Below are 26,813 nucleotides of genomic sequence, written 5' to 3' on the forward strand. Positions count from 1 at the left end.
ACTCATTTCTGCCCTATCCATTCCTGATTCCGTCCTTCTGGTCCATCATCCAAAGCTCATGACCATGGCTGAGGATATGTACCTACAGTATAAAGACATGGTTTGGAGGTGTTGATTTTCCTCCTAGTCACTGCACACACAGCAATGACATGTCCCCGCCGCACATTACAGACCACAGTCTTCACAGAAAAAGGTGAAGATATAGAAATGAGCTGGGAGTCCAGTCAATGTAAGAACACTAGATTGGAGGACTGGAGGTTGAAATCTAAGTGTGAAGCTACAGCTGAACTAAATACAACACAGTAAATATCCTGCTGCTACTGACATTATATAAAGGGGTTTCTAGTTTTTTTTTAATGAGTATTTATTAAATTGATTTTGTTAAAAAAAAAAATCTGTTTAATGAATGAAACTATGAAATTCAAAAATTGAATTCCTTTCATGTCTATTTTTGATCATGGGAACTACACTTTAGGTAGCTTTAGGTCTTTTGTGAAAGTAAATGTTCCTTTCTGTAAGGCCACAAGAAAATATTCCTTTACTTAAAGAAACATTTTTTTGTGACTTTGTATCATCATCATCAGTCTCTCAGGAGACTACTGGAAGCAGTTCTTAGCATCTTAAGAATACTGTCTCAGTTGTACCATTGTTTGAATACCATGGTGAATTGCACGGCTTCATTGTTTCTAGTGCCTATTATTTATTATAGAACATTGTATTCAGGCTGAGGGCAATATTCCCATTAAGAGAACAGCTTTGCAGCTTAATATTACTTGATGAACTCTTTCTATCAATGCTTCAGCAATCCAATGACACAGGAAGATGTTGCCAACAAGGGTTGGGTGTCATGTTTGTTGGGACATCGACACGCTTGGAAAGAGACACAACATTTCACCTTTTTCACCTGAAGAAGGCTCCACAGCCGAAACGTTGTGTCTCTTTTTTTTTCAGCGTGTAATAAACCTTTACCTGTTCCTTTGTGTTTTTGGAGCTCAGTATTATAGACCACCTCTTGTTTCAGGCTTAAAAAGGAAGCCCTAATTGTGTCATTGCCTGGACCTGATCAAGAGGGAGGAGCCTGGGGTTTAAATGGATATCTCCACCCTGTGTCTCTTCTGAAACAGGTTAAGGCAAAGTAATTCTTTGTGAGAATTAATTTGGAGAGACAATAGGTTTCCTGAGCCTTGTACTGAATTTCTGACGTGATGAGTTAATTGATTACACTTTTTTGTGGTGTTTCACTTTGTTTTGTACCTTTTCAGCTCTAGGCCTTTTCCATCTCACTGGTTTTCTGACGTCTGCAGGTTTTTTTTTTTGTTGGTCTTGCTACTTTTGTGTTGTCCATGTACTGAACCTGTCTTAATCTGTCACACTGTGATTTCGGGGAATAAGGGGCTTTTCATTACAGATTGCCACATAACAGAATGCCATTAACATTTAGTTGTGCAAATGGTAGAAGACATCCTCTATGCAGAACTACAAACTGCCACTTTTTGGAAGCACACCAGTTAGGCAAGTATAAAAATAACTTTACTATCGTGCTGTATAATTTTAATTGCTACGAAAGAGGTGAGTGATCATCTTCTGAGGACTTAACACAAGTCCTCAAAAGAGCACCCTGATGTTTGCTTTACAGTTTTTGCTCTACTTGTAAAATATTAGCAATGTCACACAGGTCTGCAAGATATACTAAGACACTATTTTGGATTTGGATACTTGGAAAATACATGATGACCTTTTTGGTGATTTTTAAAGTTTAATGTTAACGATTCTACTCAACTTAACATAATACATGCAGCAGAGTTTCAGTGGTAGACCACAATGACATTTCATTGCAAGCCAGGGTCATTGGAGCACATACTATTCGGAAGCAGGAACAGTGGATATTCTGCAGCCTTGTGCTTCTATGTCCCCAATAAACCGAATTACATTTGTGCATTTTTCAGTGTCCCAAGCAGATATTGGTGTCAGAATAAGACATTTGTGCGAATGACCTCCTAAGGAATATCACCAGCCCATTATCTGCTTTGGTGCAAATGAGCTCAGTGATGTTATGCTTAGTATATAATGACACTGTAGCCTGGTATTTCCAAGCATTAAATATGATGATAAAGGCTATTTGGCCCATCCTACCTGGCGACTCATTCAAGAAATATAAATCTCTGTCTCTGTGCTTCAGGGGAGTTTGTATCATGGAAGCTGTTTTGCCAGAGGAGTCAGAATGTGGTGCTTCACATGCAAAAAACAAGGTATAAAACAGCCAAAAATGTAATGATTAAGATGCCTCTGTTTCTCATACAGCAAGCCCTCCTCTCTATTTTTTCCTTCAATATTTGGCTCTTATATTTAAAATATACTTTCAGATCAACCCTCAAGCATTCTGCTGTGTGGTGCTTTTGTGATACACTATTTATTCTTTCGGTTGTTATCTGACATTGAAAACAGCTTAGGAAAATATTGTGACAGGGGTCATGCTCAATATAGAAACTCTAAAGCCCTGGGCTGTTATCTTGCACTTCGAAAAACACTGACAGGCTTCTCCACATTTCTAAACAGAAAATGATATTGACCAATCTGGTTGCAACACTGCATAGAATAATTTTTTTATGTCTCCAATAAAACATTTAGAAATCTTATCTCAGAGTGTGATCCGTACACAGCGGATTTGTCAGTTCCTCACTCATAGTTCACCACTTCCTTTTCAGTGTTTCTCTTTTTGATATGAAGCTCACTGAGTGTCTTGATTCTGCGCTGACAGAGGCAGCATGATCATCAGCGCGTGGAGACTGTCCTTTGAAATCTCGCTGGCGCTGTGTATTCTGGCAGGTACAGTGTGTTTCATGTTGTGTCTGTCACTGTGAATGGCCTGGGTTCATTTCTTATTCATTTTCACTGCTGTCAACCTGAGTTGGTCATTGCGTAAGAGGTGCTCTGGGTGCTCTGATGATGTGTTGTACACGGTCTGTCTCTACTTTATTTTGCAACTTCATGTAGTATTTGAACATGTGCAAGCACCAAGAGCAGAAATGCACATAAATCATTTGAATTCCTTCATTTGAGACATGTAGTGCTGAAATCTATTTTAGTAGATGCTGTAGGTTAGAGCAGAAATTGCACCCTGATATTCTACAATGGTATTAAAGGGGATGTACTTGTAATCGAATCGGTACTGTGCTTCTTCAAGTGGCTGTGCATTATAATGCCTTATTTGAATCAAAGGAGATGCAAATTGGAAAAGTGTGAAAATTTAATTTTTCAAAGATCCTAAGTGGACTTATCAAACATACAATTGTTCTCAGTCATACAGCTTTTTGGGAAGAAAAGAGAAGACCATATTCACTCTTTCCAGAAACAGCAGTAAGACTCAAAAAGGACGACCAATAGTTTATTGCTAATTGCTAGTAGCGTACTAATAGCTGAAGAGCATTATTTTTCCTCTTTCTTTTATGAAACATTTTTAATAAGGAAATCTGTCCAAAAAATTATGAGTCCCCCTGCGACCCTAAAATGAATCTGATGTGTACAACATCCTGTTTATTTACTGAGGTATAAAAGGCTGAAGAAATCTCATATTTAAGATTTGTGAAATATGTACACAATAAATAAATGGCAATTAAAGTTTGATGTCCGATCCAGTATATCTACCAGTGTTGATTACAACGGGAATTTATCAACATCAGTGAGAAAACAACCAGAAAGATTTGTGTAAGTATGGGCATTTTACTTAGCCATAATTAGCTTGTATTGATATTATTTTACTATTCAGTGTCATGGGTGCAGTTAATCTGAGTGCAGGACAAACCTCCCACTAAGTACTGTATTGAGCTATTCAGGATAATATACCTCCTGCTTTTATAGACTATATTTTTCTATATAAGAATAATTTTCAAGTACAATAATCATTTTAGGGTTGGACGTTGGAGAAATGGCTTCCATAGCTGCCTCGCTATCTGCATGGAGTTAGTATGTTCTCCCCGTGTTCCTCCAGGTGCCCTGATTTCCTCCTACAGTCCAAAAACATACTGGTTGATTAATTGATTTCTGGGAGCATTGTTCCTAGGTGCATCCGTCTTTTTGTCCATCTGCCCTGTGAAAGATTTGTGTCCTGTCCAGGGCGTACCCTGCCGTATGCCTGTTGCTTGCCGGGATAGGCTTTGGCTCACCCGTGACCCTGAATAGGAAGAAGCTTTTAGAAAACGGATAACATTTCAAGTTTGGGGTTAATTTTAAAGTGATTACTGTTCTTGTACTTTAATCTTCAGTTGTGTGTCAGTAGCAATTGTGGGGAAGTATCTGGATGTCTACTTATAGAAATCCTGTACAGTGCTAAATTTTGCATTTGAACAAAAATTCCCACATACAGTACAGTATGTATCAAGTCCTTACTTAATTATGAAATGAGACCCTTAAAACCTGTTACAGGACCAATGTATCCTTTTCTCCTATACTCACAAATCAAAACAAAAATTAAGGAAAATTGAATTAACTATAAAAATAATGTCATGTAATGTAACTTGGAGAAAAGTACTGTAATAGCAAGGGCAGTAATTATGTCCATGATTAACCAACATGATCTCCCTGCTGTTGGTTCATTTGGATATTTAATGGGTGGTAAGTCGTTTTTCAAGGTTTGGACTTAATTCTCAGGAAAAAGAAATAAGCAACCAAGGAAAATATGTTTCAAACTAAACCATCTATTTCATGCCACAGTGCACATTTTAATCACTCATAATTAATTATACATGTGCCGCTCACTTAAATCTGTATGTATAAAGAGGAGCACTACCAAAAGAGCACAGAAAATATCTGATGAAACACATTATTAGATTAAAAAGGAAAACAAGAAAATGAATTTTAGATTTGCTTGTTTTGCTGCCTGATAGTGTCATTTCCCAGGCTCCTGAATAGTTACCTCTATACACTTCATGTTGTTGTGTTCCTAGTGTACACGGCATTAATTTTATAGCTGTAATTCTACCATTTATCTCTTTATTAATGCAGTTAGTTTGCATCAGAGCTACTAACACTTACCTAATTCCTGAATTCTAGTCCTTCTCATTATTTTTTTTAAAAACCTATTTGAGATTGATCAATTATTTTCCTTGGCTATGAAATGGAGTTTGTAACAAAAGTTCGGGAGGGATGACAACAACTGAGTTCAATTGGACTCAGCTGTCAGTAATTAGCAATCACTATTAACACCATTTCCTCTACTAAAACACTATAAACACCGTACAGGATCCCCTTCTCTCCCTCACATACATCTTTCTGCGTCCCTCCTCCACCCCATCTCCCCCTCTGCAGCTGTCCCTTGGTCTCTCCTCACTCTAGATGGGGCTTCTAGTCTCCTCGTCCCCTGGCCAGGAGCTCAGCCCTCTGCCAAGCAGCTTAAGCTAAATTTTCATTAAACACTCCATAATCCTTTCAGTACGATTAATTCTTGGGTGTTGTTATTCCTCGTGAATCTCAAAGAATTACAAAAGAACTGTTAGCTGAATGTTGTTTTTTATTTTTGTTTTTCCATCTTCTCTTGTTATAGAGCAGAGTGAGGCAGAACCTATAACTCTGTCGGCATCTTTGGGAGGAAGAGTCATCATGCACTGTAATGTCTCACTTACTGATGAAACCCAAATAACTTGGAAGAAAGAAGGGTTACTTTTTTTCAGTCACCGTAACAATACAACTTTTCAAACCACAACTGACGAAAGATGGAAATTTACCCCTACACAACTGGAGATTACTGATGTACGACAATCTGATGAAGGGAACTACACCTGCGCTGTAACTACAACATCTACTGTATATTCAAGAGAATGGAGACTTCAGATTGAAGGTGAAAAATGTTTTAATTCTTGGATCTTGGAAAACTTTGGTTCTTTTTCTCATTCCATAGCTGATATTTCCATTTTCCATTTTAAGATTGCTTGGACATGGAACAGTCTCAATGCTATCTTATTTCTGTATTTGCATCAAGCACTTAATCTGCTGATTAACCAACCATGTCCTAGGCATTGATTTCCTCCCCATCACTCAATAGGCGCTCATAATCTGAATTTCAAACCTAAATATATTGGAGAGCTATTAAACTGATTGACAGCCCTGACAGTGCTGCCTGAGCAACTTTGCAGTTACTAAGTGTTGAAGTCAATCTACACAAAATAGTTACCTATGCAGGACATGCAGTGTTGTGGGACATTTCTATGTTACTATCAGAAAAATGAATGTTTCAAAGACTCAGACCTAAATATGAGTCGAAATGTAATCTGTGGATGTTGAGGGTTGTTTTAGAATAATAACAGACTTTTCTGGAAACTTTTGTAGTTCAGCTGTAATAGAAAATATTTGTGTATATATGTTTCTAGAAACCAATTCTTCAGAGACCCAAACAGAGAAGCTTGTTCTTTACAGTGTTCCTCCCATTGTGGTATTTTCTGTGTTAGTGGGCATCTGCTGTGTACTGGGAAGACGGTATCGGTGAGTACAAGAGAAAACCCAAGATAATTTCAAATAGCGCATTTTATTTAATTAGGAAAGGAACAATTGGGCTTCTCAGTTTTCTTCATTATGTGGTAATTTAAAAAAATACTTTATGCATTGATGAATTATGTTCTATTTGCTATCTAAATGCGAATCTACTGTATATTAATTTCTTGGCATGGGTAGAATTAGAGGTTTTCAAATGTGCAAATATGGGTTAGAAAAGACCAGCATCAGTTCATGAACAACATTACAACTTTTTTTTGTTAATATACCACTTAAATCGACTGTAAATAATGTTTGATTTTTGTCTTCCAACTCCAACTGTTTTGTATGAATATTTAATGTAGAAAAGTTAAACCAGACATTGCCTGGTATTTTCATATATTTCAGGCAATCACTTTGTTCAAAAGTGTTTTTCTATGTGACACATCCTTCTACACAGAAAACAATAGCTTCACACAGGCTGTAGGATTGTGTGATTTGATGAGTAAGGAATTTGGTCCAGATTTGCATGTATTTCTAGTTATTATAGTGTGTCTTAGATCTCCTTGTATAGCACAATATTGCAATGTGAAGCTGAAACCTTCTTTATTTTTGCTGTTTCCAGTATAATTGCCATAGTCATTTATTGCAGATGCAGTATGTAAGGTAGTTTAGCCCTGATTAAAACTTATGCAGCTCTTTTCTTTTGTATTTCTGAGTCCTGGATTTAAACTCCAAATATCTCAGCATCTGTTAACCACAGAGAATATTGGTCGGTCATGGCTATCACAGGGCTACCTATTTTCAACATAGTGCAGCAATTTTTGTTAAATTACAGCTGTTTTCTGAATACGCAATCCTCTTCTCTTTGGGGAAAAATAAAAGTGCTGTATTTTGACTGATGCTTTTAAACACTATATTTTGTCCCTGTTTAAATGCTCATTATCCTATTAAAAGAAATTCAGAGTTTTCATTTCTGATCTGTGCTAAATGTAGATTAAAATGCCTCCTGCAGTATCAAAAAAAGGTTAACGAGGGAATAGATTCTTGACTGTCATACAGCCTTTCCGGTACCAATTTGTTTAATGCTCATTTGTTAATGTTTGAATTTCTTTATTTCTGCAGAACAAAGCATGAACAAAGCCGCCATAGCGGCAATGGAGAGGATCAACAGGTACTGTAAAACGTCCTTTAATTATCACTTAAAGTCTTAAATTCCACTCTCGTGTATTTATATGACTACTGCCCGTAGTCTTCAACTGTCCATTTTTTTAGAACACAGTTAATGTCCTCATTTCTCTGTATTTGTGGAGGTTTTACTTGCACGGTTTTGTACACATGTGTATGTTAATACCAGTGCTAAATTAAAAATACAGTACTTCCACACTAATTACAAGCCTAGCCTGGTAAAAAAAAAATTCAGGTTTATACTTAAATAGAACAGAATACATGTTCCTGTGTGCAGTATCCTCCGTTGTAGATCCTGTAGTTGTGTTGTAAGTTGTTCCGTTGTCAAGTTAGATATTAAACGTGCTACCTACTGCTCTTAAATAGTGAAAACTTTTGAACATCTCTGAATAAGATGAGACGGTTTTAACTTAAATCAGCATCTTCATTGCTGTATCAACCAAGCAGCCAATTAACTCCCATTGTAGTGATTTATAGACTAGATTCAGTCTTTTCACTCCAGTGTGCTTGGAAACTCCACAGTCTGTGCCCATTTCAATGTGTGGCTTAGTACTATCAGACAACAGAAAACTCAACAGGAATAACTCGTACAGTATGTTGTATGTTGATCACGAAGAAACTTACTAATCACTTACAGGCAACAGCGCAAGCCTTATGTGCTGAATGGCGTTCCCTAGTCTACAACCTATGAGCTCTTAGTTATTGAACTGGCACTGACTTGCTGAAACACTCTAATTTTACAAACCAATAGCATAACGGATAATGCGCTATTAACAGGAATTAGTAGAATTGTTTATTTTCCCTTAAACATCTTTGATAACAGTTCAGAAACAGACAACTGAGCCGTAAGTGTATACTTGTACAGTAAAAGCGTTGCGAGATCATTAGAAACCAGATGCTTTAGCATGCAAATACAGTCTGTCTAAATTGCTGAGGTCACAAATAGGCCATAACCTGTTTTACATTCTGTGTTGTAGAAAATGGCCTAAGCTGTGTAGTGTGGGGTGTCACTATCACAGCAACTGTTTATTGATACATTTGCAAGATTGATAAGAAAACCACAGATGGACAAAACATAATAAAAACGGTAAAAGCACGAGTCTTGCAGCTCCTATAATGCACCTCAATTTCTTTTTCAACAAACTGAACGCAGAAAATTTAACAGAGTCTGAGCTCGACAGGGCAGAATACTAACATCCCCCTTTCACCTCATGCAGTTTTTAACAGCTTATGTACAACAGCATCAACACATATTCTGTTTATCTGTTCCAAAAATAAATACTATATATACTTAATCCTACATTCTTACAGATACAACGTTTTTCATACCACATTTTGAGAAGAACACACACTGGTGTAAGGGATTAAAGTGTATTTTTATGTATGTATGTTATGACTAACGTGTCACTTTTTTTTGCAGGAAATACCTGAACGCAGTCCAGGAATAACAAGACACCACAGAAGCAGCTATTTTGAAAGACAAAACTCTGTTTACGATTTATAAAGACATTTTACACATTCTAAAGTGGACCTTTGTGAGTTCTATTTAGAAACTAAGCAATTTATTTTCTATTAATTGCAATCGAAGCAATTGTCTTTACATGCAAGTGATGATTACGTTTCCTTAACCTCAAACTACATAGAGCTGTATGGTGGTTTATTTAAAGCTAATGTGGTCAATGGAGAAAGGTTGCAGGACATGCAAAGAGTCTGAAGATATGTGTGTAACAGACTTCACAGGTGAAGAAAATAACTCAAAAACAAAAGTTGAAGAAGTCAATTTCTTAACTAATATGATGGAAAAATCTTCAGGCAGCAAATACAGGATTTGTATAATTTATTTACTGTGGTACATTTGAGCAAATCTGGGTTTACAACAGTGTTTATCAATTTCCTAGTTCCTAGTTCCATGTACGAGTTTTGCATTAAAGAGAACCTATCATACTGTATACAGTATAAGTCAATATTTCAAAAACCTACATGTATCTACCTCAGCTTATTCAAAAAGAGCAACACTTTAAACTTCTAGGTGGGTGAATGTTCAAAAGTGACTAAAATATTTAGACAAGTGCAGTACGTCATTTTTTGAGTGTTTAAAATTTGCATCAGAACAATTATTTTTTATTGTCTGCATATATTTGCACATATTTTCAAGACAGAAATACGTTCAAAATTAACAGTTTAGATGTCAAAGGGTATATGCCCTTTAGAGTAATATTATGAACATTTGAGTCAGTGAACTATGTAGTGTGCTCTCACGAGGCACCAGTTCTGTAGGGGTTTGGGCATTTACTGGGACAATTATTAATTGTAGCAGTAAATCACGAAATTGATTCTTTTGATGGCCTTAGAATCCAACCATGCGATATAACTCAAACAACACACACAGGTACTAATACACGAGGATACATTTATTAATACATAGAATGTGCATATAAACCTAACAGATCTTATCGTGAGGGTTATCAGAATACAAAAGGTATATATTCAGTCAGTTACAAAGAGTTACACATATCAAGAGGACATACGTTCGGTATATCATTCATTTAGACTGTTTCATAAATGAACTTGGTTATAACTTCTACATTGGATACTCAAAACAAGTACATAACTCTTAGGAATTAAATTGATATCAACTGGTTGGGATAACAATTGAATTCTCGAGCAGTAATGCAGTGAAGTTGAATACTCATCCAATCTCTGGTGATTCAGATCTCCTGCAGGCTCTCTGGCTCCGTGCCAGGCTGTGCTGTGCGGCTTGCGACGGTGCGCTGCTGATGCTCACTGACCGGCTAGTTAGTGTTGGCTTTAACTAGCAAAGTTTGTGCACAGGAGAAAAGATGACTGTGGGTCCCAGCAAGTCAGGAAGAGGACCGGTTCGTTCCTGATGAAGCGCTAGTTCTGAATAGTGATTCAGCTGTCCACAGTTCCGACCTGTTCCAGAGGCTTGCTGCTGATGCTAACCTCGGGTGGATCCTCTGGTTACTCTCTGGCAACCTCCGCTCTAGACTCTTAGAACAGAGGAAAGTTCTGGCACTCGGACACACTGGCCGTTCCGTGGTTGTCCGGGCTGAGTCTCAGGATGGTCAGGAGGCGCGCTGCGAGAATGTCCTGCCCTTGGGAGCCTTTCTGCTCCTGGGCCGTCCTGCCCTGGAATTGTCTCGCACCCCTGGAATTCTCCTTAGAGATTCTTTAGAATTCTCCTCAGGCTCTCTGTGTTGCCTGTTTTTACCTGGAGGAACGTCAGCTCGTTCATTGGCTGAAAGTTTCATGGGCATCAGAGACCCACGTGGGTTACTCGGCCCTACCAGTCCCTGATTGGTTGATCAGGGTGAGATATGAGTCACTTACTCCTGACACTTAGGAATGTAGTCCAGATGTCCATCTGGCACTCCCTAGACAGATAGGCACCAATGGATGACCATTGATCATGATAGCCAGGCTTAGCTAAGTACATCCCCATTTGGGAGCTGTCCCTTATCAAAAGAAAACATCTTTTAATCAGCCTGCATGAATAGTTTCTCTGTGGCTGCACCACAGAGATGAAGAGAGAGATTGGGCCTCATTTAGGAAAGCACAGCAACACTTAATTCTGTCTTATTAACAAGCATTGCCGCTACAACTATGAATAGCTGTATCTACCACGGCATGTTTAGTGCCCTTGTAGCTGCACAATCAAGAAATATAAGAAAAGGAGTTATTTGGGCAGCTGCTGTTTCTTAACAAGCCAGGAATTAAAATAAAAAATATGCAGCTTTGTTATCTTATTATGTAACATTAGCAGTTCAGAGGCGGACATGATCCTAGAAGAAGCATTCACTGTAAAGAAATCTCCAGACTGTTATGCTTTTCTACCCATTGTACTTAAGGAAACAGATGTTATTCACAGACTGTCAGCAAAATACCTCCAGTGGTCATTCAAGAGGGGGTAGTATTCAGGGGCTGAAGAATGAAGTGATCATCCATACTGTATGTTAACAAAACTGAGTAAGCACTTTATAGACCCATAAATCTTGTGTTTATTGCATATAATACCCCCTTCAAAAATGGGATAAAATTATTTTAAAAATAATAATGCTAATGTGTATTATTACTTAGGTCTGAGTTACCTTGCTTGATTTGAGATTCTGTGCTATATTTTTAACATATCTGTTTTGAATGACTGACATGATGTTAAGTCAGTTGGCCATAAAGACCTGTCTCTCAGAGAGAGAGGAGGAACGCGTTATTCACTGACAAATGCTCTTGTGCCTTTCACAGACCTCACAGAGATGATGTGGGTTGATGGCAGTGCGTTCATTCTCAGAGGAATCCCCTTTACCACAAGAACGCCTACAGTGCAGAATGAGGGTGACCTCACTGCCATGTAATTCATTGATCAAGTCCTTGAGACAGAGTTTTTCCACCCCTGCAAACCGATTAAGAAGCACCCAGCAGGACAATACAAGACCACACAGGGATATGACTTCAGATCTTGCTGGTCTTCCATTGTCCAGGTTTCACTCTTGCATCTGTGGAATCAGCTAATTGATGCCATCAACAGGAGAACACCATGACCAGCCAGCCCTCACCAGTTTGCTGCAACTGTCTGGAAAGACAGGAGGAATTTCCCACTGCTGTCCGTACACATGTATGTCAGCACTGCCAGGACTGTGTTAAAGCTCTGGGAGATCATATTACCAACATTGTGACGTTTTCACTGAAAACATACCATGAGTCCTTGAACTGTATTGCTTTTGACACTTTCTGTGATTTAGTTGGGTAGGTACTGTATGTTTGAGACATTTGATTAAATCCTTTATAACTGAGGGTTGTGTTTCTTTTGCACACGTACTGTACATCTGACACAGTTTGCTGCCATCTTGTGTTGTAGTTGGTGCATGAATTCATACACACAAGGAAAAGAGAAATACAGGTTGAAAATCCTTTATCCGAAATTCCAAAATCCGAAAACCTCCAAAATCCGAAAGTTTTTTGAATGCTGACATGACACGCCACAAATGGAAAATTCCACAAAGTGCGGGATGGTTCAACCATGTACAGCTGTTGTGCGCCGCTTTCACCTCCACGTAAAACGCTATGTATGAGTGTAACACGACTAGCGTAATTGTTGCGTTACAAATATAATGCTGACGTTTTCAGTTTTCATTACATTTACCTGTAATCAAATTCCATGTTATGTTTTTATACAAAAATCTTAATGTACTGTAACCTTTTAATCAAAACACGACTTCGTAGGTGGAGACTGATAACTTACCGAACTTTCCAGCTCACAGTGATGGCATCGATGACGTACCCTCTCCCTCAAGTTTCTCGGACCTGATGTAGATGTAATGTCTGGGGCTGCATTTATCTTCAAGATTGTAAGCAGTGATCATCATATTTTTTTTTGTACAGTAAGTACAAAACGTTATTTTTACGTGAGATCTGAATTTCACCTCCATGTATGAGTGTAACTTGACTAGCGTCATTACTCGTACATTACTTTAAAAATAAAATGCTGACTTTTTTCAGTTTTCATTTTATTTACCTGTAATCATATTCAATGCTTTGTTTTTATACCTTACATAAAACTTAATACCTGTATAGTAAAAAATAAAATACAAATGGCGTACAGTACGTGTACTGTAACCTTTTAATCAAAACATGACATCGTAGGTGGAGACTGATATCTTACCTTTCTGATGGTATCATGTTAAAAAAATATTAAATATTTATATAAAACTACATTCAGGGTATATGTATAAGCTATATTATGAAATGTAAATGGATATCGTGTTTAGACTTGGGTCCCATCCCCAAGCTGTCCCATTTTATAGATGCAAATCTATTTGCTTCAGGCGCGAGGGCTGTGCCTACTGTGGGGATCCAGGACAGGGTCTCCAGACCTTCTCTCGCTGCTCGGTAGACAATGAGGTGTGTCTGCTGAGTGGAGCAACATCATCTCCTCACCCTACACAGTGATTTATTCTCCCTGCCATGCTGGCTTGGGATCAGCCTGGTGGCACCGTAGTGCCTTTATCGATTCTGGTGTAGCAGGAAATTTTTTGGACTCCAAGAAGTGGAAATGAATGGAAAATGCAGAGCTAATTATTTATGCAGCATGAGGAAGTTTAATGTCAGTGCACTAGTGTGGGAGAATTAAGCCATAAATAGACAGATTGGAGGCCCAAACCCGCTCTTACAGGGGTGGCTGATGGGAGAGTACTCATGGAAATGTTCAGGTCTCCTGTAGCAAAAGCAGGCTGCGATCTGCACAGAGCTCGGGTGTAACATAGTTGGCTCATATTGCAAAATATTGCAAAAAGAGAAATCAGCACATTCATTTCATTCTACAAAACTAGTCTACAAAACTACTGAGATGAGTATTATTTATGTATAATGAAAGAATTAATATATTAATATAAACAAGGAAACGGTCCAGGCCTCACTGTTGTACACCTTGCTTGTAGCTGAGTGTGCCACAGTATGCCACCTGGTGGACATTTAAAATAATAGTCAAGGACATACTGAATCAATAAAACGCATAGCCTTTATTTCCTTTAACAAAGCTAATTAGCAATAACGCAATATAAAGTACAGTATATTAAATTAATCGATTTTAATAAATTAAACATATTTTAGATAGAGTGGTGTGGTTGCAAAGTGCTAGCAGCAGTTCATAATTGAAGTGAATTGCAAGGAATTTATATTCACTTGTTTAATATTGGATTGCTTTAAAACTCTCAACCTGCTTGACTGGGTAGTCAACCTACGCCTCTGTCATCTTTTCTCCACGAAGCCAGACAGCAGCTGGCATCTATGACCTTCTTAAAACTTCCACAACTGCTGCTCCTTATTGAAATGATCTGGTTCATCTAGGGCCAAATCTATTCACCAGGCATCTAAAGGAGTAATATCTGGCTTTGTACAGGGCCTTGCAAAGTATTCTGGCCCTTGCACAGCTCTCACATTTTGTCATTTTAAATCTTGCAGTCATGACACTTAGAAGAAGCTTTTAAAATGTTCTATATACACAACATACCAACTCCAAATTTTCAGAGCATTAAAAAATATAAATAAATAGATAATTCATATGAAAGAAAAATGAGTCGTGATTGCATAAGTATTCAAATCGTTTTTTGTGCCTAAACAGAATTAATGTTTGTGTTATATAAACATATGTGTTGTGGAATGTAATCTAAGTCTTAATCAAATTTCTTTTAAAATAAACCTTTGATTCTTGTGGGGTTGGCACTTCGTACCCTGACTGCACTGCCCTGATAAACAGGCAGCTGACTGAAAATTTGTGTGAAGAAGCCGACAAATCATTTTTGTTTAGTTTTTTTCAAAAGAAAGAATTCAAATCTCAACAAAAAATAAAAGAAGTTTGTAATAAATGAATGTGACCAGTTGGTTACAAGCTCTGAAGACCTACAGTATGAGAATAGTTCTTCAGTCTCGACTGTCTTCATTTATTCTGAAACACATTCGACATTTATAGACATTTACAAGTTTATTATTATTGCTATTATTATTATTATTATTATTATTATTATTATTATTGAAGAAGTTCACTTCATATTCATCAGTCATCAGACTGTGCCAGGAGGTCTAGTCTAGTTCACCCTGTGATGCAGCCATGGATACATAGTACATGACATTTAAAATAAAATGAAGAGGACTCGACAAAATTTTTTCCATAACATATAGCAGTATGTACATTATAAATAGGCTGAATCACAGAACTCCAGTCTGAATGATTAGAAAGTGACCTATTTTATTGATGATTTAACAATTTAACTGTTACATTTTATTTTACCAGTCATGGTGGAATTCTGAAATAAAAACCTTTTCTGTTCAACTTAAGAAGAACACTACTCTTGTATTTCACCTCCTTTTGTGTTTCAGACCACAATGAGGCACAACCTATAACTCTGTCAACATCTTTGGGAAGATGCAGTGCAATTATGCTGTGCAATGTCTCACTAAAGTAAAGCACATAACTTGGAGAAAATAAATGTCTCTCCTTTTCAGTTACTGTAAAAATAAAACTTTTCAAAAACAACTGATGATAGGTTGAGACTTAGCTCTTCACGACTTGAGATCACTGATGTACAGAGCTCTGATGAAGGGAACTACACCTGCGCTGTAACTTCAAAATCTGGTGTGCTTGTAATAGAACGGAGGTTGAAGGTAAGTCATCGGAAATGTTTTTTTAAAGACTCCTTAAAAACTTACTTTTGTAAAGTTTCATTGATAGAAAAAAGGACAATAAAATACACAATCTAAGTAATACATATGCTGGTGCATTTTATAACAATATCAAAACAAACTCATTGAAAGACAGATGCATGGGTACTGTAGATAAAGGCTTAATTCAGAAGCTGATACCATAATACTGGAAAAAAACACACATTAATATTTGTGATTATGGTCACACTCTGTATTCTGATTATTATATAGACAGTAAGTTAAGTACATGTTAATTTCACTTGCATTATTAAAATACAGTATTTCCATTATTTAAGGGTAAATCTTTTATGCTGTTATGTCAAAAATAATGGAAGCTAACTTAATTTTTTTAATTCATCATGTCTCATTTTCTTCATTTGGGTCGATGTTCCACTTTTATAATTTCATCTTATACTAAATATTGCAAGATAACTATTGTTTATGTGGAATTTTTTATAGTTCTTTTACTTTTTATGTATTTATAATCCTTGAAAAATGTAATCCTGACATCGCAATGAGTAACAAAGGACTTTGTCATCCAAGTTCACTCTTTTGTTTAATCTTTGTGCTGAGTTTATTAATTAAATCCACGGGAAGAGGGATTTCTTCACTAGAAATGTCTTCATTGGGTGACTTCTGAATTTTTAAGAATGCTTAAACAAAGAAACCATGTTGTCTCCAATCTTCCCTTGTCAAACTTGACACTTTGAAGGCAACAGCGATTAGAGTAAATTAAATTTTGAATTTGCACTTGACCTGTACACTTGACCTGAGTCTCATGAGTGAAAAAGGGTGTTGGTATTACAGTACATCATGTGTTTGTTATGTGGAATAGGCAGTTTTGCTTGGGGGATGAATTTTCAGTCTCCTGCCCTCTTCTTCATTGTTTGTCGTGCTTTAACTTAAGGCACTCAGCAATTAAAGGGACTGTTTTATAAAAACTAGTTTTTCTTTAGTGCATGAACATATTTTAAAACATGAACAAAGACTACATTCCAGACATGAAACACACACTAATCACATTTAATCATATTGACAGATATGCCAAACTGATAGTGTACAATTTACTGAGGGTATATTAAATACTGTAAATCTACTGTATTTACTCTACAGTAAATACAGCATGATGCCATATGGTTTTAAAGCCACTACAGTACAGTTTGTGTAAAAACTCGCTTACACCAGGGATCCACTTTATTCAAACCAAGGTTTCTTAAAAATGGAATCAGGTAGTAGATGTCGTTTAAATAGGATTTGTAATCATTTTCACAAATCACGATCTTTAAAATGCCTTGAAGGCATTTAATTGGTTAAAATGGTTTGAAGGCTCTGTGTTTTATTCGCAAAGTTCACAAACTTATAGACATCTGAAACATTGTGTCTCAAAAATAGGTTTTAATAAGAAAGCAAAGGTTGTAAAAACAGTGACAAATCACCCTGAACAAAATATAAAAGTTTAAAATTATTGATCAATTATTAATGAATTAATATGGTTAATAACGATCAGAGGAGTTATCATACTTTTATGGTCCTTTTAATAGCACTTTCATATTTTTGATTATAATTATAATATATGTGATTTGCTTTATACCCTTGTAAACTGATACAACTGGTTTTTACTCTCACCGTTGACAGTTTTCACATTTTGTAACTCATTCATGTTTTTAATTTATTAACATCTTTTTAATATTTAACATGCCATGATATATAAAAATAATAAAAATGTCAATATAGTGTACATATTACTTACTGTTTTATTTTAAGAGAAGGAGTCTTTATTTGTTAAAAATAAAACTTGTACTGTGACCAGGAATCTGGGTAATAGGCACGTACTTACCTCACTGTACCAAAGTGTCACTCAGTAGCTGAAACGGACACGTCAAAATGTTTCCAAAATAATCAGAAGTGAATGAGTCAAAGAAATTGATGCCGATTTTTACAAAGAAAGTGGAATATGGAATACAAAACAAGTTAAATGTTGCAATCATTTCACAAATATCTAATGCCCCACATTACCACCTAATGATCGTCTTTGGCCAGTGAATTACATAACACAATGCGCCGTGTTACAGGTAATGCACTTGGAAAAAATACAGCACATTGTTAGTGGGTGAATTTGTAGATATTTCTGATGTTGAATCAGTTTCCAGCTGCCATGGGAACAATCGGGAACAATGAAAGAGCTGGGGCAAAAAGTCTCAAACTAAGCCATCAATCAGATGCCCCAACACGCAATTTAATCAGCAATCATTAATTACACATGTACACTACGCGATGCTAATTGAAATCTAAATGTATAAAGAGAAGCCTTACCAAGAGTACTAAAAATATCTGGTAAAGTATCATTAGAATAAGGGGCGTATTCGTCACAATATATTTGCAAAGTGTACAGTATTTCTACATGCACATTATTGGTCTGCGATTTCTTTAAATTTATTTTTATTTAGTATCATAGTCAATAGAGAAAATAATCTCTCTCTATGAAAATGATCAATTTATCAGGACTGAGCAACACAATACCATAGATTGTGAATCACCTTAAGTGAAAGCACTGTCACAATATCAGCAGTACTGTATGTCAAATATGATCCTGTATGTTAGAAGCTTAATTTCAAAATATTTTTATATGAATAAGGCTAATTATAGTAAGCTATTTTCAACACAATTGTGTAATGTTTTATTAAAAAATAGAATACAAACTAATAGAAATATAAATTTGTTTAACTTCAAACTGTATCTGACATGATGTACAGTATACATACCGTATATTGCAAAAGTACATATGGATATTCAAATGCATTACAAACGGCAATACAACAAACCAATGGAATTATTTTAATGAATTCCAGATAAAGTACTGGCTACAAAATCCGCATTCAGCCATGGCTTTAAGATGAATTATCTACATTTTTTTACAGCGCAATAAGACTGAAATATGAAGCAGGAAGAAATACTTCAGTAAAGGGTAAAAATGTACAAATCACAGAAAGTGATTTATCCCAATTTATCTTTTATTTTCCATTGTAAAGTACTAATAGAAAATCAAGATTTTTATAGTTCTCATTGAGCAATTTAAGAAAATAATTCAAAGAACACATTTTCACTGTGTTTTCAGCATGTGAGCAATAGATTAAAACAACAGTTTTAATGTGAATTTGTTTTCTTTTCATATGTAAAACTCTTTAATTTATGTATTAGAAATGCATTCATTCATTCTTTATTGAAGAAGAAAAAATCTGTCTTTATATTTGAAAGCAAAACTGGGAAAGCCTTTTCTGCAGAAGATAGGAAAAGACAGTAGATATAGGTGTTAAATGTACATTAGTTCCATTCCACAGTATTTTAGTGATAAATTTCACACAACAAATAGGCATTGATTGCATTGCTTAAAATGTTTTGGTACTGTTACAATAATTTTCAGAAAACACATGAAAAACATTTCAATATTTATTTACCACAGTGCTTTTCATTACCTTTTAAAGAGCACGTCTACACATACAGTAACACACTCAAAAAAAACTTGCATATAATTGCCTTGTGTGTTTTTTCTGAACAGTGGTCTTCAGCAGTTTCTAAATTTCCATTGACATGCAGGTTATTATTACTGAGGTACTGAACAGGAATATAGTTTTGAGGAAACGCTTGAAAATACAAAGTAATTTGAATGTCATACTGCTCACTCAGGATGTGGTTAACATATTTTTTTCAGTCCACTACAGTTGATCAAGAGAAGCGGGTCCAACAGATATTCATAACCACCCGTAACCCCAAGCCTGAAATAAAAAAAACCACTCACATTGCTCACTGCTTTCAAAACCTTAGTCCTTTGTATAATGATTCTAACAGAAAAAAAAAACACATTTCAACATGTACTGTACATAATGCTTTTTTTCTGCAGATTTTTCAATTTATATCTACTGTGCAGAATCTTGTTAGAGATATGGGATTATTCATTTCATGCAGCCTATCAATTTTTTTTAGATTTGAGGAAAAAGTTGATTTGAGCCTATGTTTGAAGGTTTTTCAATTCCACTTTATGAGAAAATTTAATAAAATAACAAAAACAAATTTACATATGTAAGGTATTTGCAGGATGACAGAAAAACTGACAGAATGAACTTTTTATAAGTCAAATATAATCACTAAACAAATGTATAAAATACACTTATTAGCTGAAGCCATGGGTCCCACAAGCTTAAGATCTGTCCATTTTCCCATCACTTTATGCAATTCAGGTGAGTGGAGCCTATGCCAGAAAGCAATGGCACAAGGCAGGACACCAGTTCATTGCAGGGAGACGGACACAAACATGCACTCACAACAGGGCTAATTTTCTCAGAAGCCAATCAACCTAAGAGTGTGTCACTGGACCATGGTGGGAAGCTGAAGCACCCAAAGGAAGCCCACACGAATGTGGAGAGAACATACTGTACAAACTCGTAAATAGCACCCCAGGTCCTGAATTTAACCCAGGACCCCAGTAAATAGCAAGGCAGAGATGTTGACCACTGTGTCACCAAGCCACTCAACCTTAAGACCATGCTCTGTTAAACAGCATGTGCTTTCTAATGTTTCCTGTTTGTATTGTGTCCTAATTCAGTCTTTTCCTTTACTGTTTCTGTTTCCACTGTCGGTCTCCATCTTCCTCCTCACTGTCACTTCTGTCCATGAGCACACAGTAACACTCTTCTTAAAGCCAGAAAGATGAAGTGACAAGAAGAACGAATTCAGTACTTACAGATCCTGTTCAATTAATGTGACAATTACTACATTCTAACACTTTTTTTTTACTTGTCTTTTATGAGTTTCCTTTTTTGACATACAAAAACTATCAAGAACTAGATCAAGGTCCCAGTCACTGCAAAACATCACGTATGATAAATATAATGGTAAAATTAGCTAAATATAATTCTATTCCAGTTTAACAGATGAATACAGTGCTAGAGAAAAAGGAAAAAAAAGAAAATTCCAAAACATAAATTGATACCATATTCTCCCCATATTTCTCAAAAACCTCCTTTGTGAGTCTTAACCGTTAAGTTAATTTTTCTAAATTTCTGGTAAAATAACAGTCCAGTTTGCTTTGGTTGGAGGATCTCTTTAGAGCCATTTATGGTATGTGTTATGGCTTTCTTTCATGCTGCCAAAAAAGTTTAATCAGGTTTTTATCCTCTACCACAACCGCATCAGATAGATTGTTTATACAGTATATAGTACAAAATTCAACACTTCTTCCCAACACAATTTAATTCTCTGAAATTGGAAAAATAAACATTATAATAAATTGGGTTAAAATTTTTCTTGTAACCTTTTTGAATATTTTGGTATTGCATTGTGTTTTTCTCATATTCTCCCATTTCTCATTATCAATAACAATATTCGTCTCTTTTTCCCATTTTTTCAGATGTAGTCTGTCGTGTCTTTTCTAGAACTCATTATACCTTGACACAGATTTTACATTGTTTTACTGGTGCCCTTATTGCATGCCTGGATAATAGCCTGTATAATCTGATTAAGTTGGACATTGGGTTCTCTGATTCTCTCAAAAAATACTGACAAATAGTAATTATAAATATCTTAAAAAGACTAAGTTGAGCAGACCATACAGTATATGTCCTTAAGGTTCTAAAAATACTAAATTTCCCTTTTCCATTATTATACAGAATGAAGTAATTCCTCTATGAACCCATTGTTTAAATCTTTGGTCAAGTACTCTTGGCACAAACGCTTAATCACAAACCATGTCAGTATTCTAATTTGTTATTGTAACTTTACCGTTTAACACTTCTGGACTAAATTTTTTATGTAAAAAGGTCTAGTGAATCCCACTGGCCATATCACCAATAACAGTTTTAACTTTAAAGATCTTTTAAAATGATCTCTATGTCTTTCTATTTTGCTATTACTTTATCATCCCACCAAAAGACAGGAGGACTCAGCTTTGCTTCATAATAGTACACTTTAACATTTAGAAAGGCTGTACTGTAATTGCCTTATCTTTGTTTTACTGTAGTGTTGCACAATTTACTGTATTCTTGGTTTCTTCCTGTTCCAAATGAAATATGAGACTTACTTATCCCATTCAATAAATTGTTTAGAAGGATCTCAACAAGTAAAGACTGAAATAAATGTAACAAGCTTAATAGAAAGCTAATTTCAATAGTTTCCTGAGAGGTTGCGATTTATCCATTTTCCAGCTATGGGGTTTGAATATAGAGTTAATAAAAGACCTAATTGACTGTAAATTCGAATCAATCCAATACACACAGTCAAAAGCCTTTTCTATGTCTAAACTCAACAAGATCGTTCTGATCTTTTTTAATACGGTGAAGCATGTGGATTGTTCACCTAATATTGTCCTTTTACCTTTCTTAAAGCATATACAGTAGCTTTTAGTCCACAATAAAAATGTTAATTTCCCTGTATAGTTCTCTGTCATTGTCCTCTTTAGAAATAACTGAAATTATTGCTTTTCTCCAAGAGGAAGGAGTGACCTTGTTTTTAAGAATCAGTTGAAGGAATACAGACGAAGAGGGGACATAACTTTTATCAAAGTCTTCTACTTTACTCTGTAGCCATTCACTAGCCGGTGACATATTATTTTTGAGCTTACTTATTGCCTTATCAAATAACTGCTCTTTAATTTCTTTTGCCAAGAGGGCATTTTGTTCTAACTCTTTGGTTTGGATCCAAATAGTCTAAAATGCATTTTATAATCTACCAATTTTAAATTTGACAATTAGACAAAAGTACTCACCCACTACATTTTTTTATCACACAGTAGACGAACACAAGCGCTGAAATAAATATCGCTCCTCGGAGTACAGACAAAAAAACTTCACTCTCCAAAAGGGCTTTGTTTGTGGTCTTCACCCCTGCAAAATGAAATTAATCACATTATTTATCATTTAACACCAAAGTAAACCAGAAAACAAGGATTCTCTGTCATTTCTGGGTATTTATTCATTGTGCACTTTAAATCCTATAGAGACTGTAGTGACTGAACTGTAAGAAGAATTTAACGATAAAAACAGGGACAAAATATAGATGAGTGCTTACAGAAAAGGAGATATTTATAAGAGGCTTTACTAAAAATTAAACTGTAAAATAGATTTAAAATTTAATATAAAATTGGAATGCCTTGATCTACTGTATGCAATATAGGGAGGGATTCAAGATGACAAGAAATGGATGAGTGTAAAGAGGACAAGGTCTTAGATTTGGAACCAGAAAAGAGAAAGTGTTAATACCGTGATAATATCTTTACAGCCTCAGATAGAATACTCTGCCCAATCAGAGTGAAAACATATAAACGTATAAAATGGCCAAATGGACTGAGAAAATGAGAGAATGAAGTAGAAGGACTGAGGGGCTGCATCTGTAATATCAGTACAGACCCACACAGAACAGTCTATCTCCTGTTCTCCACCTTCCTCCTCCATCCTCCTCCTCTGGATCATCAAGTTTGTTTTGTCTTTGTAATAAATGTGGGTTTTACACATACAGTACATGTACTGTACAAGTTTGTTTTAGATTTTCAATCTAAACTAAAATTTCTCAATACAAATTTTACTTTGTCTTTCTAATAAATGCAATCTGCATGTGAGGAATCGTGCGTTTCATGGATTGTGTAATTTATAGTACTGTATCAAAAAACATGCTGCATAAGAGTAACTGTTTTGATGAAGTCTTTACAACAAGTTTCAGTTGTCTTTCCTTCAATCTGAAGTCTCCATTCTCTTAAATATACAGTAGATGTTTTAGTTTCAGCGCAGGTGTAGTTCCCTTCATCAGATTGTCGTACATCAGTAATCTCCAGTTGTGTAGGGGTAAGTCTCCATCTTTCGTCAGTTGTGTTAAGAAAAGTGGTATTGTTACGGTGACTGAAAAAGAGTAACCCTTCTTTCTTCCAAGTTATTTGGGTTTCATCAGTAAGTGAGTCATTACACTGCATGATGACTCTTCCTCCCATATAATGCCGACAGAGTTATAGGTTCTGCCTCACTCTGCTCTATAACAAGAGAAGATGGAAAAACAAAAATAAAAAAAATATTGTGCTAACACTTCTTTTGTAATTCTTTGAGATTCACGAGGAATAACAACACCCAAGAATTAATCGTACTGAAAGGATTATGGAGTGTTTAATGAAAATTTAGCTTAAGCTGCTTGGCAGAGGGCTGAGCTCCTGGCCAGGGGACGAGGAGACTAGAAGCCCCATCTAGAGTGAGGAGAGACCAAGGGGCAGCTGCAGAGGTGGGGATGGGGTGGAGGAGGGATGCAGAAAGATGTATGTGAGGGAGAGAAGATAAGATAAGATCACTTTATTACCCCTATACAATTTCTTGTATTAGGAATTTGCCTTTTCACATACCTCAGCTTGCTCTCCATGAAACACACAGACAACGGAGAGAAGCTGAGTCTGATTGAACTTGGTTGTTGTCATCCCTCCCGAACTTTCGTTAAAAACTCCATTTCATAGCCAGGGAAAATAATTGATAAATCTCAAATAGGTTTTTAAAAAATTTATGAGAAGGACTAGAATTCAGGATCAGGTAAGTGTTAATAGCTCTGATGCAAACTAACTGCATTAATAAAGAGATAAATGGTAGAATTACAGCATGTAAAATTCACGCACAATAAAAGTGAACACTAGGAACCCAACAACATACTGTAAAGTGTAAAGGGGTAAATATTCAGGAGCCTGGGAAATGACACTATCAGGCAGTAAAACAAGCAAATCTAAGATTAATTTTCTTGTTTTGCTTTTTAATCTAATGATGTGTTTTATCAGATATTTTCTGTGCTCTTTTGGTAGTGCTCCTCTTTATACATACAGAGTTAAATTAGCGGCATGCACATGTATAATTAATGATGAGTGATTAAAATGTGTATTGTGGCATGAAATAGATGGTTTAGTTTGAGATATATTTTCCTTAGTTGCTTATTTCATTTTCCTGAGAATTACTGTAAGTCCAACTCTTGGAAAATGACTTACCACCCATTAAATATCCAAATGAACCAGCAGCAGGGAGATCTTGTTGGTTAATCATGGGCATAATTACTGCCCTTGCTATTACAGTACTTTTCTCCGAGTTACAGTACATTACATGCCATTATTTTTATAGTTAATTCAATTTTCCTTTTTTTTTGTTTTATGAGTATAGGAGAAAGGGATACATTGATCCTGTAACAGGTTTTAAGGGTCTCATTTCATAAGTAAGGACTTGATACATACTGTATGTGGGCATTTTTAATCAAATGCAAAATTTAGCACTGTACAGAATTTCTATGGGTAGACATCCAGATAATTCCCCTCAATTGCCACTGAGACACAACTGAAGACTAAAGTACAAGAACAGTAATCACTTTAAAATTAACCCAAAACTGGAAATACTTAGCATGGGCTAGTGCAGCAAGTGATTCTACATTGGACATTTATTTTGTAGATTTTGTATCTATCTATTTTCTAAAAGCTTCTTCCAATTCAGGGTCACAGGGGAGCCAAAGCCTATCCGGGCAAGCAACAGGCACAAGGCAGGGTACGCCCTGGACAGGCCGCCAGTCTTTCACAGGGCAGACGGACAAAAAGACGGATGCACCTAGGACCAATGCTCCCAGAAATCAATTAATCAACCAGTATGTTTTTGGACTGTAGGAGGAAACCAGGGCACCTGGAGGAACACGGGGAGAACATACCAACTCCATGCAGATAGCACCCAAGGGCCCCAATGCTGCGAAGCAGCTATGTTAGCCATTTCTCCAACACAATCCTAAAATGATTATTGTACTTGAAAATTATTCTTATATAGAAAAATATAGTCTATAACAGAAGAAGGTATATTATTCCGATGAACTCGTTACTTAGTGGGAGGTTTGTCCTGCACTCAGATTAACTGCACCCATGACACTGAATAGTAAAATAATATCAATACAAGCTAATTATGGCTAAGTAAAATGCCCATACTTACACAAATCTTTCTACTTGTTTTCTCACTGATCTTGATAAATTCCCGTTGTAATCAACACTGGTAGATATACTGGATCGGACATCAAACTTTAATTGCCATTTATTTATTGTGTACATATTTCACAAATCTTAAATATGAGATTTCTTCAGCCTTTTATACCTCAGTAAATAAACAGGATGTTGTACACATCAGATTCATAAACTATTTTCTTACATATTTTAAGACCGTTTCATGTGAAAAAATTCTGTCAATTTAGGGTCGCAGGGGAGACTAATCGTTTTTTTTGATAGATTTCCTTATTAAAAATGTTTCATAAAAGAAAGAGTAATAAAAATGCTCATCAGCTATTAGTATGCTACTAGCAATCAGCAATAAACTATTGGTCATCCTTTTTGAGTCTTACTGCTGTGTTGCCAATATCTGGAAAGAGTGAAAATGGTCTTCTATTTTTTTCCCCAAAAAGCTGTATGACTGTTTGATAAGTCCACTTAGAATCTTTGAAAAATTAAATGTTCACACTGCTCCAATTTGCATCTCCTTCAAATAAGGCATTCTAATGCACAGCCACTTGAAGAAGCACAGTACTGTTTCGATTTTAAGTACATCGCTTTTAATACCATTGTAGAATATTCAATTTCTGCTCTAACCTACAGTATTTACAAAAATAGATTATAGCACTACATGTCTCAAATGAAAGAAGAGTATAAGAGTAATAAGATAAGTAATAAGAGCATAAGAGTAACTGTTTTGATGAAGTCTTTACAACAAGTCTCAGTTGTGTTACCATTAATCTGAAGTCTCCATTTTCTTGAATGTACAGTAGATGTTGTAGTTACAGTGCAGGTGTAGTTCCCTTCATCAGATTGTCGTACATCAGTAATCTCCAGTTGTGTAGGGGTAAGTCTCCATCTTTCGTCAGTTGTGGTTTGAAAAGTTGTATTGTTATAGTAAGTGAAAAAGAGTAACCCTACTTTCCTCCAA

The 26,813-nt window shown here is 35.9% G+C and overlaps 1 protein-coding gene across 4 annotated transcripts; it reads left to right on the forward strand.

Annotated features, from left to right (window-relative positions):
- The first annotated feature begins 2,730 nt into the window (after positions 1-2,730).
- On the forward strand, positions 2,731-12,455 carry LOC148835912 (uncharacterized). 4 transcript variants are annotated; one of them, XR_016090929.1, is made up of 6 exons: positions 2,731-2,826; positions 5,540-5,833; positions 6,363-6,474; positions 7,588-7,636; positions 9,071-11,637; positions 11,911-12,455. XR_016090929.1 is itself a non-coding variant. In XM_088913013.1 (6 exons), exons 1-5 carry the CDS (start codon positions 2,766-2,768, stop codon positions 9,152-9,154), a joined length of 600 nt encoding a protein of 199 aa, XP_088769139.1. In that variant the 5' UTR covers positions 2,731-2,765; the 3' UTR covers positions 9,155-9,185; positions 11,911-12,455. The 4 variants fall into 4 exon arrangements, 3 of the variants coding, with proteins under 3 accessions (XP_088769139.1, XP_088769140.1, XP_088769141.1); XM_088913013.1 differs by having other exon boundaries at positions 9,071-9,185; XM_088913014.1 differs by lacking the exons at positions 9,071-11,637; positions 11,911-12,455 and adding an exon at positions 8,628-8,735.
- The last annotated feature ends 14,358 nt before the right edge of the window (positions 12,456-26,813 follow it).

The sequence above is a fragment of the Atractosteus spatula genome, chromosome 4, assembly GCF_055471065.1.
Source record: "Atractosteus spatula isolate fAtrSpa1 chromosome 4, fAtrSpa1.hap1, whole genome shotgun sequence".
Taxonomy (NCBI): Eukaryota; Metazoa; Chordata; class Actinopteri; order Semionotiformes; family Lepisosteidae; genus Atractosteus; species Atractosteus spatula.